General features: G+C 42.9%; 1 protein-coding gene across 4 annotated transcripts in view; it reads left to right on the top strand.

Annotated features, from left to right (window-relative positions):
• The window catches only part of LOC119496812 (ankyrin repeat and IBR domain-containing protein 1-like), a 48,366-nt gene that overhangs the window by 18,900 nt on the left and 13,547 nt on the right, over positions 1-15,919 (top strand). For all 4 annotated transcript variants that reach the window (XM_037784393.1, XM_037784394.1, XM_037784395.1 and 1 more), the window contains 7 exons: positions 8-174; positions 3,855-3,943; positions 5,040-5,170; positions 13,204-13,338; positions 13,783-13,869; positions 14,445-14,511; positions 15,661-15,806. In XM_037784393.1, coding sequence (XP_037640321.1) covers positions 8-174; positions 3,855-3,943; positions 5,040-5,170; positions 13,204-13,338; positions 13,783-13,869; positions 14,445-14,511; positions 15,661-15,806 — 822 coding nt within the window. The remainder of the gene's footprint in view (positions 1-7; positions 175-3,854; positions 3,944-5,039; positions 5,171-13,203; positions 13,339-13,782; positions 13,870-14,444; positions 14,512-15,660; positions 15,807-15,919) is intronic.

Consider the following 15,919-nt stretch of genomic DNA (forward strand, 5'->3'; position numbering starts at 1 on the left):
TCGACAGGCGTTTGTGGAGAACAATCCGGCGATCCGCTGGTGTCCCCAGGCCGGGTGTGAGAGGGCGGTGAGGCTGAGCACGGGGGGTCCTGGGAGCTCAGCCTCAGACTCTCTGAGCTTTCCTCTCCTCCGGGCTCCGGCTGTAGACTGTGGCAAAGGACACCTCTTCTGCTGGTCAGTAATCACAACCACACCTTCCTGTACTTATCTGTTTTATAGTTTACATTCGGACTTTAAATATTCTAACGTAAGAGTAATGGAGATTATTGTGGAGAACATAACATGTTGTGATCCTTTAGAAGTCAGATAGATTGTTTATTACAATAGACATGTGTTGTGTTGACAGAAAAGCGTCAGTAACATTAGAAGTGTGTTTGTCTATATCTGAGTGTGTCCATACACTTCCTCTAAATGACATATTGTAAACATGTTTAGAAGTTCTCAGGTCTTTTGCTGTGAAATAGAGAAAGTTTAAATTCAGCTGAATCCTCTGTGAGTTTAGTTTCCAGTGAAACTCAGTCACTGGGAGAGACTGGCCGTTTTCAGGGATCCAAGAATCCAAATGGTCAATCCCAATCTCCAACAGAGAGATCTGCAGCTCGGTGGGGAACCGTCACTCCATCGATCTTTCCTTAATGACAGAGTGGCTCCATGGAAGCCCCTCCAGAGTAAAGAGGGCGTACGACAGCCCGCCTGCAGTTTACCAGAGAGCCGTCTGAGAGCTCAGAGAGGGAGGGGAGAGGTTTCCTGGTGAAAACCAGTTACCACTCTTAAGAAAGGCTGCACGGTTATTTTGATCAATATTGAGATCACGATCATTTATCACCATTATTTATCACCATCATTTATCACCATCATTTATCACCATTATTTATCACCATTATTTATCACCATCATTTATCACCATCATTTATCACCATTATTTATCACCATTATTTATCACCATCATTTATCACCATTATTTATCACCATCATTTATCACCATTATTTATCACCATCATTTATCACCATTATTTATCACCATTATTTATCACCATCATTTATCACCATCATTTATCACCATCATTTATCACCATTATTTATCACCATTATTTATCACCATCATTTATCACCATCATTTATCACCATCATTTATCACCATCATTTATCACCATTATTTATCACCATCATTTATCACCATCATTTATCACCATTATTTATCACCATCATTTATCACCATCATTTATCACCATTATTTATCACCATTATTTATCACGACTATTCAGTCATTCTGGGGACAAAATATTAGTATTTCACTTTCAGATTGAAATAAACAGAGCGCTGCTTTCACTTCCATGTTGTGCTACATTCCTGCTAATGTACAAATCCTTGCATCCAATAAGATTTAAAATAAGATTTAAAATAAGGTTCTTCTTCACCTGATTAAGGGCATTTTCGTTAAATTTCGTATTTATTTCGTTAAATACTGTGAAAGTATCGAAACGCTCAATCCACAGAGAAATACACAGCCCGTATTCAGAAACTCTGCGTTTGAAACAAGCTGTCAGGATTTCTTTCCATTTGTGATGTCACAAATATACAGTATTTAACCCTTTACACAGATTTAAACGTAAACATTCAAAATGTGTCCCAGTTTATTTCCTGTTGAAGTGTATGTGAATAACATCAGCTGACAGGAAGTAAACATGGACCCAAACTGTTGCCTAGCAACGCAACTCTGTTGCAATTTTGTCGCAATTCCATTGAAATGCACTAAAACAGAGCGTTTCAGACAGACGGTGAATACAGGTATATTCAGACAGACGGTGAATACAAGTATATTCAGACAGACGGTGAATACAGGTATATTCAGACAGACGGTGAATACAGGTATATTCAGACAGACGGTGAATACAGGTATATTCAGACAGACGGTGAATACAGGTATATTCAGACAGACGGTGAATACAGGTATATTCAGACAGACGGTGAATACAGGTATATTCAGACAGACGGTGAATACAGGTATATTCAGACAGACAGTGAATACAGGTATATTCAGACAGACGGTGAATACAGGTATATTCAGACAGACAGTGAATACAGGTATATTCAGACAGACGGTGAATACAGGTATATTCAGACAGACAGAGGGTGAATACAGGTATATTCAGACAGACAGAGGGTGAATACAGGTATATTCAGACAGACAGAGGGTGAATACAGGTATATTCAGACAGAGGGTGAATACAGGTATATTCAGACAGATGGTGAATACAAGTATATTCAGACAGACGGTGAATACAGATATATTCAGACAGACAGAGGGTGAATACAGGTATATTCAGACAGACAGAGGGTGAATACAGGTATATTCAGACAGACAGGATGAATACAGGTATATTCAGACAGACAGAGGGTGAATACAGGTATATTCAGACAGACAGAGGGTGAATACAGGTATATTCAGACAGACAGAGGGTGAATACAGGTATATTCAGACAGACGGTGAATACAGGTATATTCAGACAGACAGAGGATGAATACAGGTATATTCAGACAGAGGGTGAATACAGGTATATTCAGACAGACAGAGGATGAATACAGGTATATTCAGACAGACAGACGGTGAATACAGGTATATTCAGACAGACAGGATGAATACAGGTATATTCAGACAGACAGAGGGTGAATACAGGTATATTCAGACAGACAGGATGAATACAGGTATATTCAGACAGACAGAGGGTGAATACAGGTATATTCAGACAGACAGGATGAATACAGGTATATTCAGACAGACAGAGGGTGAATACAGGTATATTCAGACAGACAGAGGATGAATACAGGTATATTCAGACAGACAGAGGGTGAATACAGGTATATTCAGACAGAGGGTGAATACAGGTATATTCAGACAGACAGAGGATGAATACAGGTATATTCAGACAGAGGGTGAATACAGGTATATTCAGACAGACAGAGGATGAATACAGGTATATTCAGACAGACGGTGAATACAGGTATATTCAGACAGACAGAGGATGAATACAGGTATATTCAGACAGACGGTGAATACAGGTATATTCAGACAGACAGACGGTGAATACAGGTATATTCAGACAGAGGGTGAATACAGGTATATTCAGACAGACAGAGGATGAATACAGGTATATTCAGACAGACAGAGGGTGAATACAGGTATATTCAGACAGACAGGTGAATACAGGTATATTCAGACAGACAGAGGGTGAATACAGGTATATTCAGACAGACAGTGGATGAATACAGGTATATTCAGACAGACAGAGGGTGAATACAGGTATATTCAGACAGACAGAGGATGAATACAGGTATATTCAGACAGACAGAGGGTGAATACAGGTATATTCAGACAGACGGTGAATACAGGTATATTCAGACAGACAGAGGATGAATACAGGTATATTCAGACAGACAGAGGGTGAATACAGGTATATTCAGACAGACAGAGGGTGAATACAGGTATATTCAGACAGACAGAGGATGAATACAGGTATATTCAGACAGACAGACAGACGGTGAATACAGGTATATTCAGACAGACAGTGTGAGGAAAATAAAGGTTTTATTTTAACATTACAGCATGTAAACATGTTCTAGTAGAAACACATAATACAAGTATGAACCTGAAGAAGAGCTGATATGGGACCTTTAACAGCTCCCTTGACCCGAGGAAGGCGTTTGGTTGAAAGGCAGATGTGGCCAGTTGATAGTGGTTTTGACAGCTTTGTGTGATTGGTGTGTTCATCTCTTGTCTTCATTTTATGAGTGTGAGCTTTGAATAGGTGATTTCACCTGTCTGCATGACATTAATCTGTCTGCTTGTATTCCAGGGAGTGTCAAGGCGAGGCCCACGAGCCCTGCGACTGTGACACCTGGAAGCTGTGGCTGCAGAAAGTCACCGAGATGAGACCTGATGAATGTGAGTTGTGAATTTACTCATTTTAGGTTTTGGGTACGTTTCAGACATGAATTTACAGCTGGAGTCTACGACCTGAAGGATTCTACGACCTGAAGGAGTCTACGACTTGAAGGAGTCTACGACCTGAAGGAGTCTACGACCTGAAGGAGTCTACGACCTGAAGGAGTCTATGCAGTTTCATCTGATCTATTCAAACATCACCTGTCTTGGTGGTTATACCAGTAGAACTGTGTTCAGCTTCCTGGTGGTGAATCTTTATAACATAAAGTTTAGTTTATTAGCCAGCCCCTTTACCTTGTTTGTGTTACAGTCAGGTGATTGATTTGGAGCTGAACTGCCTGGAACTCAACCACAGTAATTACACACAGTTTAGCGCTAAGCCAATTAAAATCCAGCATGTTGATGATAGATGATGAAGTAAAATGAGCAACCCCATCGAGTCATTGAGAGTATGCAATGTTTAGAAGCAGTAATTGGAGCGGGCGATCTAATAGATGATTTAAGATGGCCCACGTCGCTCCAAAGTGCCACTTCCTTCATCTGACAGTCAGAACATAAAAGACATTATTCTGCTTTGGAACTATCTTCCCCTTCAATTCCCCCACATCCTGGTTTATCTGGGCATTTCAAACGGCACATCAGAGGTGCTTTGATAATAGCCAATTACTCCGTGTGTGTGTGTGTGTGTGTGTGTGTGTGTGTGTGTGTGTGTGTGTGTGTGTGTGTGTGTGTGTGTGTGTGTGTGTGTGTGTGTGTGTGTGTGTGTGTGTGTGTGTGTGTGTGTGTGTGTGTGTGTGTGTGTGTGTGTGTGTGTGTGTGTGTGTGTGTGCGCGTGTGTCTGTGTGTGTGTGTGTGTGTGTGTGTGTGTGTGTGTGTGTGTGTGTGTGTGTGTGTGTGTGTGTGTGTGTGTGTGTGTGTGTGTGGAGGGGGTGCATGAGCATCTTGGGAGATGTTAGCAAAATATATAAGCAGTATGCATTAGTCAGGCAGGACAGTCCCCCCCTCAGTGCAGCGGTGTGTTGAGACGCTGTGGTGATAGTCATTCTGTCTCATTATGCTTTTATGTGTTCTGTTCCCCCCCCCCCCCCCGGTGAAGTGGCTGGTGTGAGCGAAGCGTACGAGGACGCAGCCAACTGCTTGTGGTTGCTCTCGAACTCCAAGTCCTGCGCCAACTGCAAGTCCCCAATCCAGAAGAACGAGGGCTGCAACCACATGCAGTGTGCTAAGGTGAGTTATGTGATCAGGTGTGTCTGTCATCTCAGAGGCTGGTTCTGGTTTCCTGTTGGTGATGACTGGACTGTTCTCTGGTTGTGTTAAACTGTACTGAACACAATGTACTGCTGTTTACATTTAAAGGTCCCATATTGTAAAAAGGTCTTTTATATTATAAAGCAGGTTTAAGTGTTTTATAAATACTTATAAATACTGTTAAACTATCAAAACGCTCAATATACGGAGAAACACACAGCCCGTATTCAGTAACATTACACTTTACATTCACATTATTTCACATATGCATGATTAATATCTCTTATACATAAACAGTGCACAAATATAAATGTATAAAAGCATGTATTTAATATATATATCTACTATTGGTCTCCATCTCCATTGGTTTTGCATTTAACACACTTTATTTGTTATTTGAATATATTTATATCTGCATCCTGTTTCTACTTACCTCTTCTAAATGTACCTTCAGGGGATCAATACATATCTTATCTTAGTTTAATAACTTTGCCTGCCCATGATATAACATCTTTGAGAATTACAGCAGCTTAAATAATGTTTACACAGTCAAATCTGTTTCTGTTTGCATATAAATGCACATATCGTAGATGTCTGCATTATTTCATACAGATTCCCCCAAAATTCAATCTGACTTATTTGGTGTTTTGTTTTTAACTTTGGGATCTCCACTAGAATTTAAAATAACGCTTTTGTGGGGAAAAAAAGAGAAACAAAAAAGAAAGAAATTGTGTGTTTGAAACAAGCCGTTAGGATTTCTGTCCATTTGTGATGTCACAAATATAAAATATATAGATCACTACACGGTTTTAAACGTAAGTATTCTAAATGTGTCCCAGTTTATTTCCTGTTGCAGTGGATGTGAATAACATCAGCTGACAGGAAGTAGACATGGACCCAAGCTGTTGCCTAGCAACGCAACTGTTGAAATTCCGTTGCCATGCACTAAAACGGAGCGTTTCAGACAGAGGGTGAATACAGGTATATTCAGACAGAGGGTGAATACAGGTATATTCAGACAGACAGGGTGAATACAGGTATATTCAGACTGACAGAGGGTGAATACAGGTATATTCAGACAGACAGGGTGAATACAGGTATATTCAGACTGACAGAGGGTGAATACAGGTATATTCAGACTGACAGAGGGTGAATACAGGTATATTCAGACTGACAGAGGGTGAATACAGGTATATTCAGACTGACAGAGGGTGAATACAGGTATATTCAGACAGACAGGGTGAATACAGGTATATTCAGACAGACAGAGGGTGAATACAGGTATATTCAGACAGACAGAGGGTGAATACAGGTATATACAGACAGACAGGTGAATACAGGTATATTCAGACAGACAGAGGGTGAATACAGGTATATTCAGACAGACAGAGGGTGAATACAGGTATATTCAGACAGACAGACAGGTGAATACAGGTATATTCAGACAGACAGACAGGTGAATACAGGTATATTCAGACAGACAGACAGGTGAATACAGGTATATTCAGACAGACAGAGGGTGAATACAGGTATATTCAGACAGAGGGTGAATACAGGTATATTCAGACAGACAGACAGGTGAATACAGGTATATTCAGATAGACAGAGGGTGAATACAGGTATATTCAGACAGACAGAGGGTGAATACAGGTATATTCAGATAGACAGAGGGTGAATACAGGTATATTCAGATAGACAGAGGGTGAATACAGGTATATTCAGATAGACAGAGGGTGAATACAGGTATATTCAGACAGACAGAGGGTGAATACAGGTATATTCAGACAGACAGAGGGTGAATACAGGTATATTCAGACAGACAGAGGGTGAATACAGGTATATTCAGACAGACAGAGGGTGAATACAGGTATATTCAGACAGACAGACAGGTGAATACAGGTATATTCAGATAGACAGAGGGTGAATACAGGTATATTCAGACAGACAGAGGGTGAATACAGGTATATTCAGATAGACAGAGGGTGAATACAGGTATATTCAGATAGACAGAGGGTGAATACAGGTATATTCAGACAGACAGAGGGTGAATACAGGTATATTCAGACAGACAGAGGGTGAATACAGGTATATTCAGATAGACAGAGGGTGAATACAGATATATTCAGACAGACAGAGGGTGAATACAGGTATATTCAGATAGACAGAGGGTGAATACAGGTATATTCAGACTGACAGAGGGTGAATACAGGTATATTCAGATAGACAGGGTGAATACAGGTATATTCAGACTGACAGAGGGTGAATACAGGTATATTCAGATAGACAGGGTGAATACAGGTATATTCAGACAGACAGAGGGTGAATACAGGTATATTCAGATAGACAGAGGGTGAATACAGGTAAATTCAGACAGACAGAGGGTGAATACAGGTATATTCAGATAGACAGGGTGAATACAGGTATATTCAGACAGACAGAGGGTGAATACAGGTATATTCAGACTGACAGATGGTGAATACAGGTATATTCAGACAGAGGGTGAATACAGGTATATTCAGACAGACAGGGTGAATACAGGTATATTCAGACAGACAGAGGGTGAATACAGGTATATTCAGATAGACAGAGGGTGAATACAGGTATATTCAGACAGACAGAGGGTGAATACAGGTATATTCAGACAGACAGGGTGAATACAGGTATATTCAGATAGACAGAGGGTGAATACAGGTATATTCAGACAGACAGAGGGTGAATACAGGTATATTCAGACAGACAGAGGGTGAATACAGGTATATTCAGACAGACAGAGGGTGAATACAGGTATATTCAGACAGACAGAGGGTGAATACAGGTATATTCAGATAGACAGGATGAATACAGGTATATTCAGACAGACAGAGGGTGAATACAGGTATATTCAGATAGACAGGGTGAATACAGGTATATTCAGACAGACAGAGGGTGAATACAGGTATATTCAGACAGAGGGTGAATACAGGTATATTCAGACTGACAGAAGGTGAATACAGGTATATTCAGACTGACAGAGGGTGAATACAGGTATATTCAGACAGACAGAGGGTGAATACAGGTATATTCAGACAGACAGAGGGTGAATACAGGTATATTCAGACAGACAGACAGGTGAATACAGGTATATTCAGACAGACAGACAGGTGAATACAGGTATATTCAGACAGACAGACAGGTGAATACAGGTATATTCAGACAGACAGAGGGTGAATACAGGTATATTCAGACAGAGGGTGAATACAGGTATATTCAGACAGACAGACAGGTGAATACAGGTATATTCAGATAGACAGAGGGTGAATACAGGTATATTCAGACAGACAGAGGGTGAATACAGGTATATTCAGATAGACAGAGGGTGAATACAGGTATATTCAGATAGACAGAGGGTGAATACAGGTATATTCAGATAGACAGAGGGTGAATACAGGTATATTCAGACAGACAGAGGGTGAATACAGGTATATTCAGACAGACAGAGGGTGAATACAGGTATATTCAGACAGACAGAGGGTGAATACAGGTATATTCAGATAGACAGAGGGTGAATACAGGTATATTCAGACAGACAGAGGGTGAATACAGGTATATTCAGATAGACAGAGGGTGAATACAGGTATATTCAGATAGACAGAGGGTGAATACAGGTATATTCAGACAGACAGAGGGTGAATACAGGTATATTCAGACAGACAGAGGGTGAATACAGGTATATTCAGATAGACAGAGGGTGAATACAGATATATTCAGACAGACAGAGGGTGAATACAGGTATATTCAGATAGACAGAGGGTGAATACAGGTATATTCAGACTGACAGAGGGTGAATACAGGTATATTCAGATAGACAGGGTGAATACAGGTATATTCAGACTGACAGAGGGTGAATACAGGTATATTCAGATAGACAGGGTGAATACAGGTATATTCAGACAGACAGAGGGTGAATACAGGTATATTCAGACTGACAGATGGTGAATACAGGTATATTCAGACAGAGGGTGAATACAGGTATATTCAGACAGACAGGGTGAATACAGGTATATTCAGACAGACAGAGGGTGAATACAGGTATATTCAGATAGACAGAGGGTGAATACAGGTATATTCAGACAGACAGAGGGTGAATACAGGTATATTCAGACAGACAGGGTGAATACAGGTATATTCAGATAGACAGAGGGTGAATACAGGTATATTCAGACAGACAGAGGGTGAATACAGGTATATTCAGACAGACAGAGGGTGAATACAGGTATATTCAGACAGACAGAGGGTGAATACAGGTATATTCAGACAGACAGAGGGTGAATACAGGTATATTCAGATAGACAGGGTGAATACAGGTATATTCAGACTGACAGAGGGTGAATACAGGTATATTCAGACTGACAGAGGGTGAATACAGGTATATTCAGATAGACAGGGTGAATACAGGTATATTCAGACAGACAGAGGGTGAATACAGGTATATTCAGACAGACAGAGGGTGAATACAGGTATATTCAGACAGACAGAGGGTGAATACAGGTATATTCAGATAGACAGGGTGAATACAGGTATATTCAGACAGACAGAGGGTGAATACAGGTATATTCAGATAGACAGGGTGAATACAGGTATATTCAGACTGACAGAGGGTGAATACAGGTATATTCAGACAGAGGGTGAATACAGGTATATTCAGACTGACAGAAGGTGAATACAGGTATATTCAGACTGACAGAGGGTGAATACAGGTATATTCAGACAGACAGAGGGTGAATACAGGTATATTCAGACAGAGGGTGAATACAGGTATATTCAGACAGACAGAGGGTGAATACAGGTATATTCAGACAGACAGAGGGTGAATACAGGTATATTCAGACTGACAGAGGGTGAATACAGGTATATTCAGACAGACAGAGGGTGAATACAGGTATATTCAGACTGACAGAGGGTGAATACAGGTATATTCAGACTGACAGAGGGTGAATACAGGTATATTCAGACTGACAGAGGGTGAATACAGGTATATTCAGACTGACAGAGGGTGAATAAAGTGTTTACAGCATGTAAACATGTTCTAGTAGAAACACTAAATACAAGTATGAACCTGAAGATGAGCTGATATTGGACCTTTAAACACAAAAAATTGCCCAAAGAATCAAAGTTTGACTTGGAAAACTTTTGGGCAGAATTACCAACGACCACCTCGTCACTCCGCGTGGTCGGTGCCCGTCGGCATCGCAGACCGACTCACGGGGTACCGCCCCTCTTATGTTACTTTAGGACGGACCAGGGACGGCGTGTCAGCATATCCTCGTTACACGCATCGTGTCCTTTCAAAATAAACTCACAGGAAGTTAGGTTTAGGCAACACAACCACTTAGTCAGGGTTAGGAAACGTTAACATCACTGACTGGCGACTCACACATGGATGTATAAAGACAAGTGTATGTGTATGTACAGTGTGTACACTATGCATGCATTCATTACCTTGTGGTGTCTGTTGTGGACGTTACGGATGCTGGTTCCTCTCCCTCAGGCTGGACGTCTCAGTGTCTGAACAGTGTGAAGTAGAGCGACTGAGGGAGGAGAGAGTGGGACTGACAACACAGCTCCTGCTGTATCAGGATAAAGAGCTATCATGCTGGTTTCAAATCAGCTTTAACAGAGCTTTGGATGGGAGCATCACTCGGGGAATAGGTTTAACATAAGAATGGAAGCTGAAGGCTCAGTAACGGCACTCACATCAGTTTAGAAGCACACAGATGGTTGGCTGAGACCTGGAGTGAGAAGCTGCTACCTTTCTAAACTTCACCAGCCTTATGGAAACAGAAGATAATTAGATATCCTCCTGTAGGGCACGTTGTGTTGTGTTGTAGCTCTGTTCTGGATTCTTGTGATGATACGCCTTATTTAACTTTCAAATGTCTCACAACACAGTTAGTTCCTGCCTGGTTGTTCCGTTGCTCGTTACACCAGATCTCCCAGAAGTGTGTTATTTTTCGGTCGAGTTATAATTTACACTTTAGACTCATCTGATATTGGTGATTAAATAATTGAGTATAAAATAGGTGTTGTGTTTTATTCTCTAGGTTTGAGTCAGTAAGAAGCTCTTTAGTTCTGCTGAAGGTAACTGTAGAATCTAGGGATGCACCGATACCACTTTATATCAGACCGAGTACAAGTACTTCCATTTGGGTACTCTCCGATACCGAGTACCGATACGAGTACTTCTCTGTGCCTAAAGAGCCTCGTTAACAGCCAGCTGGAGGGTGTGAGCGACACACGGCAGGCTGGGGAGTCCCGCATACGAGGCGGTGCGCCGCCACCGGCTCTAGGTCGGCTTGGAAAGGCTCAGGGTGAAGGTGGCTCACGGCCGCAGCTTTACAGCTCGCTGCATCCTCTCTCCCCGCCAGGGCGCGGCTCGGCCCACGTAAAAGGCACCAGGGGTCTGTGGTGATGTCTGCAACCCACCAGACCCGTCTTGAAACACGGACCAACGAGTCTAACGCAGGCGGAGTCAGAGGGTGCAAGCAAAACCCCGTGGCGCAATGAAAGTGAGGTGGGATCCCGGCCCAGCGGGGTCGGGCGCACCACCGGCCCGTCTCACCCGCACCGTCGGGGAGGTCAAGCATGAGGACCCGAAAGATGTTGACGAGAGGTTAACGTCACGCTGCCGTAAAGTGGTATGGGTGCCGTTGTATCGGAGCCGTTTTGCGAGTACGAGTACATGAGCACAGTACTGGACCTGATACCTGATACCTGATACTGGTATCGGTATCGGTACCGGTGCATCCCTAGTAGTAATGGTGCTGTAATGCAGTTGTGAAGGTGGAAATGAGAAATCACATTCAAGCTGCTATCGGCCAAGTTCAGCTCTCATTATAACAGATTATTTTATGATACTGTCCATCAGACACCTGGAGGTCCTGCAGGTACCCAGCAGCTTCTGTCTCACTGAGATGACACCAGAGAGAGATACAGAGGGGATTGAGGAAAAGAGTCATGTTGCCTGACTGTATCTCCGTTACTGCCGCTGTCGCTGGAGGGCAACGCCATGAGAGGACTCATACAGCCGGGCTCCTTCTGTCTCTGTCCCGGTTAAAGAGGCCGCCTAGAGATGGAGATTAGTTTGGGAGGAATGGAGCAGCTTTCACAGCTGAAAGGCTGAAAGGCCACGGCGGGCTCAGCCTCTTGACCCGGTATTACCTGGCGAGAAATGGCTTCACCCCCGTTGTTGCCTGGAAACACGGGACTCAGTGTTGCCAAGGAACATGTTCTTTTTTCACACTTCTTCTTCTCCTCCTCACCGTTTCACAAAATGTCTTTTTGTGTCTATGTCCTTCCATCCCCCCCTCACACTCTTTTATTTCGTATTGATTCCTCTGATCCGTCATGTACGCAGGGTGTTTCCAGGACAACAGAGGTCTCAGCCTTCAGGGGTTTGAGTCGCTCTGGCTAACTACAGAAGTACTTGTGGCGCGGGGAGAGAAATCACTGACAGATAGGATGCTGATTGGAGCGGCCGCAGTGTTTTGTTGTTCTACAATAACCCGACGCTGATCTCAGATGTAGTCTGAGTGTCTTCTAGTGGCAGCGAGCTGCGAGGATTCACCGCTGAGTTCAAACAAACGCCTCGGCCTATTAAACGCTGGCATTTGTAAGAGAAAAGAAGAAGATTGAGACGGAGAGTCCTCGGTTCAGGGACTCACCTTTAATTACTATTCTGATTGTGAGAGTAGTGAAAAGGATTTTTAATAAGACTTGCTAATGCTTTCATATCCTCAGAGGTCTATACTTGATCATATTAGGAGTTACACCACATCAGCTCAGGTCCGTCGTGTGTTTGTGTGGCGAGGGATGATTTCAGCTCTCATTTCACCTACCATGGCACGGTGTCTTGTTTCCACTGACCCAGTACAGCTGGACTAGCATTAGTATGTGTCTATCTGGTGTTTGATGTGAGGGCTGACAGACCAGATTAAAGTCTTGTATTACAAAAACACTCTCTCTGTTCTCTGTAGTGTAAGTACGACTTCTGCTGGATCTGTCTGGAGGAGTGGAAGAAGCACAGCTCATCCACAGGAGGCTACTATCGCTGCACGCGCTACGAGGTCATCCAGCAGGTGGAGGAGCAGTCAAAGGACATGACTGAAGAGGTACACACACACACACACACACCGATCAGCCATAACATCAGGTCAGCACGGGCACCCTTTAAGACCTACTGTACACTCTCTCAGTCTTAACTTTCACCTGTAAAGGTACAGAACAATCAGCCAGGAACAGAACGTGTGTTTGAGTGCTTTATACTCTCTAAGAGGAGAGACTTGAGTCCATGGAGCTAATATAAGTAAGATGGAAAACACACACAGGAACAAGCTGCTGTATGTCTAGACTCTTCACCATGGAGCCCTCCACAATGAAAGGGGGGAAGCGGTTCATTCTCCGTCCTCAGTAGCATCTCCAATCAGCAGGACTGATTTCAGTTGCAGCACTACTGACTGCTCTCCACCAGAGTACCTCCTCTCTCCTCTGTGAGGGGGAACAACATGCTCGGGGCTTTATTGACTGTGTCTGGTGTCTCATCACGGTTTCTGCAGGCAGAGAAGAAGCACAAGAGCTTTCAGGAACTGGACCGTTTTATGCACTACTACACACGCTTCAAGAACCATGAGCACAGCTATCAGGTAAGCAGGCCTGGCCTCGCCTTTCAATGATGTCTGCTTTGCACAGCGTTCAAACAGTCATGCAGCGGTCGAGGCCGTGGACCTCGTCATCTATTGGAACATGTAACTAAAACCTCAGTAAAAAACTAAACAAGAATAACTAATAGAATGATCAGTAAACAATCAATTAACTAATAATCAACATGAATACATATTACATGTCAGTATATGATCCTACACCTTCTCCATAACTCCAACTATTAACTCAATAGTTATCATATATTCCTGTTTATTGGTGATGAAGTGATGTTTATCACCGGTTGTCCACGTTTAAGGTGAAATGATCCTTTATTATTCTGTAATAAAGTATTGTGTACATCTATAATACAACTGTCTGACTACTTTCTCAGTGACTGTTGCTGCAGCGATAACCCGACATCACAACACCTTGATTAAACAAGTCTGCTGCTCCCATCTCTTATTCACTGATTCATTATTCAGCCTCATAGTCTGTCTTCTCTTCATTGTTGGGTCTGGTTGTTTGGTCTTCTCAAGACTAAGATAAAACCTAACAGCCTCTGTCTCCCTCTCTATAGCTGGAGCAGCGCCTGTTAAAAACCGCCAAAGAGAAGATGGAGCAGCTCAGTCGAGCCCTGAGTGGAAGTGAGTGTTCAGTCTTTATTACACATGTGGACACATCTTCATCTAGTTCCTCTGATATGGAGCTTTTGGAAGTAGGCAGGAGGGAAACACAAAGGTGTTTTAATAATGTATTAACAACAGTGGGTAGCGTTATTATTCAGCAGGCACATCTGAGTTACAAGAAAGCTGTGCTTTGTGAATAAGAAGCTTTGTCTAGACTCCTTTAAACCCCCAGCGGTGCCAGCAATTACAGCCTGTTTAGCATTTAGCCAAGTTGTGTTCTGATCCACAACGCTGCGTCGGAGTTTCACTACATTCTGATTGCAGTGGTGTTGTTTTGTTGTTTACACCAGTCTGACTGCCAGAGGAATGGAAATGACCATAACTCAGTGTTTATGAGTCTGGCTCAGTTTATACAACTCATCCTGCACAGTACATTAGCAGTAGGGGGGGGTGTTAATGATTAACCCTTTAACCGTTAACCCACATTAAGCATTTTAACCCATTAACGCTATCGGTTAAAACGGTTAAAAGAAATGTTAATAATGAACTCAAAAGCTGAGCGGCTCTGAGGAGCAGCTCAGCTCTTTAAGGAGAAAAGCTGGTCCACCTTAACTGCCCACCTTAAGAGGCACAGCCGGAGTTGCAGGAAACAGGAAGTCGGCTCCGGTCTCTCCGGCTCTCTTGAGCGGAGCGGAGGAGTTGTAGTTTCATAGCATTTATTCACCAACAAATAAACTGTACACTGCTACACCTACGATCACAGCTAGAACACCACCAACAACCTCACACTCACCACCAACACACACACACACACACACACACACACACACACACACGGTCTGATGGAAACTCACTAAAGATACACAGACTACGTGTGGCGGCGGCGGCGGCGAGCACGAAGCCTCCGGCAATGCTAGAGCTGCTAACGTAGCACATCCAGGGAGATCTGATCTGATCTGATCTGATCTGACCTGACCTGACCTGACCTGACCTGACCTGACCTGACCTGACCTGATCTGATCTGATCTGACCTGATCTGACCTGACCTGATCTGATCTGATCTGATATGCCTGGATGTGGAGGTGATTTCAGCTGGAATGAGGGATGCATGGTAGAAAGGTAAAGCAGATACTCCGTTCTGATTTCATGTCTGGTTGTGTTTCCCAGGGGAAGGAGGTCCACCTGATACGACGTTCATTGAAGACGCGGTCCTAGAACTACTGAAGACTCGCCGCATCCTGAAGTGCTCTTATCCTTACGGGTTCTTTCTGGAGCCCAAAAGCACAAAGAAAGAGATCTACGAACTCATGCAGGTTTCAGTCCTACTTATTCACTGTTCACTTTCATACGAGCCATTAGAGACGTGGGACTAAAGCTTTCTACTGTCTGCCCCAGTTCAACTGGCACATCTCAGCTTTTAGTTAAA

Source organism: Sebastes umbrosus, chromosome 11 (assembly GCF_015220745.1).
Source record: "Sebastes umbrosus isolate fSebUmb1 chromosome 11, fSebUmb1.pri, whole genome shotgun sequence".
Taxonomy (NCBI): domain Eukaryota; kingdom Metazoa; phylum Chordata; class Actinopteri; order Perciformes; family Sebastidae; genus Sebastes; species Sebastes umbrosus.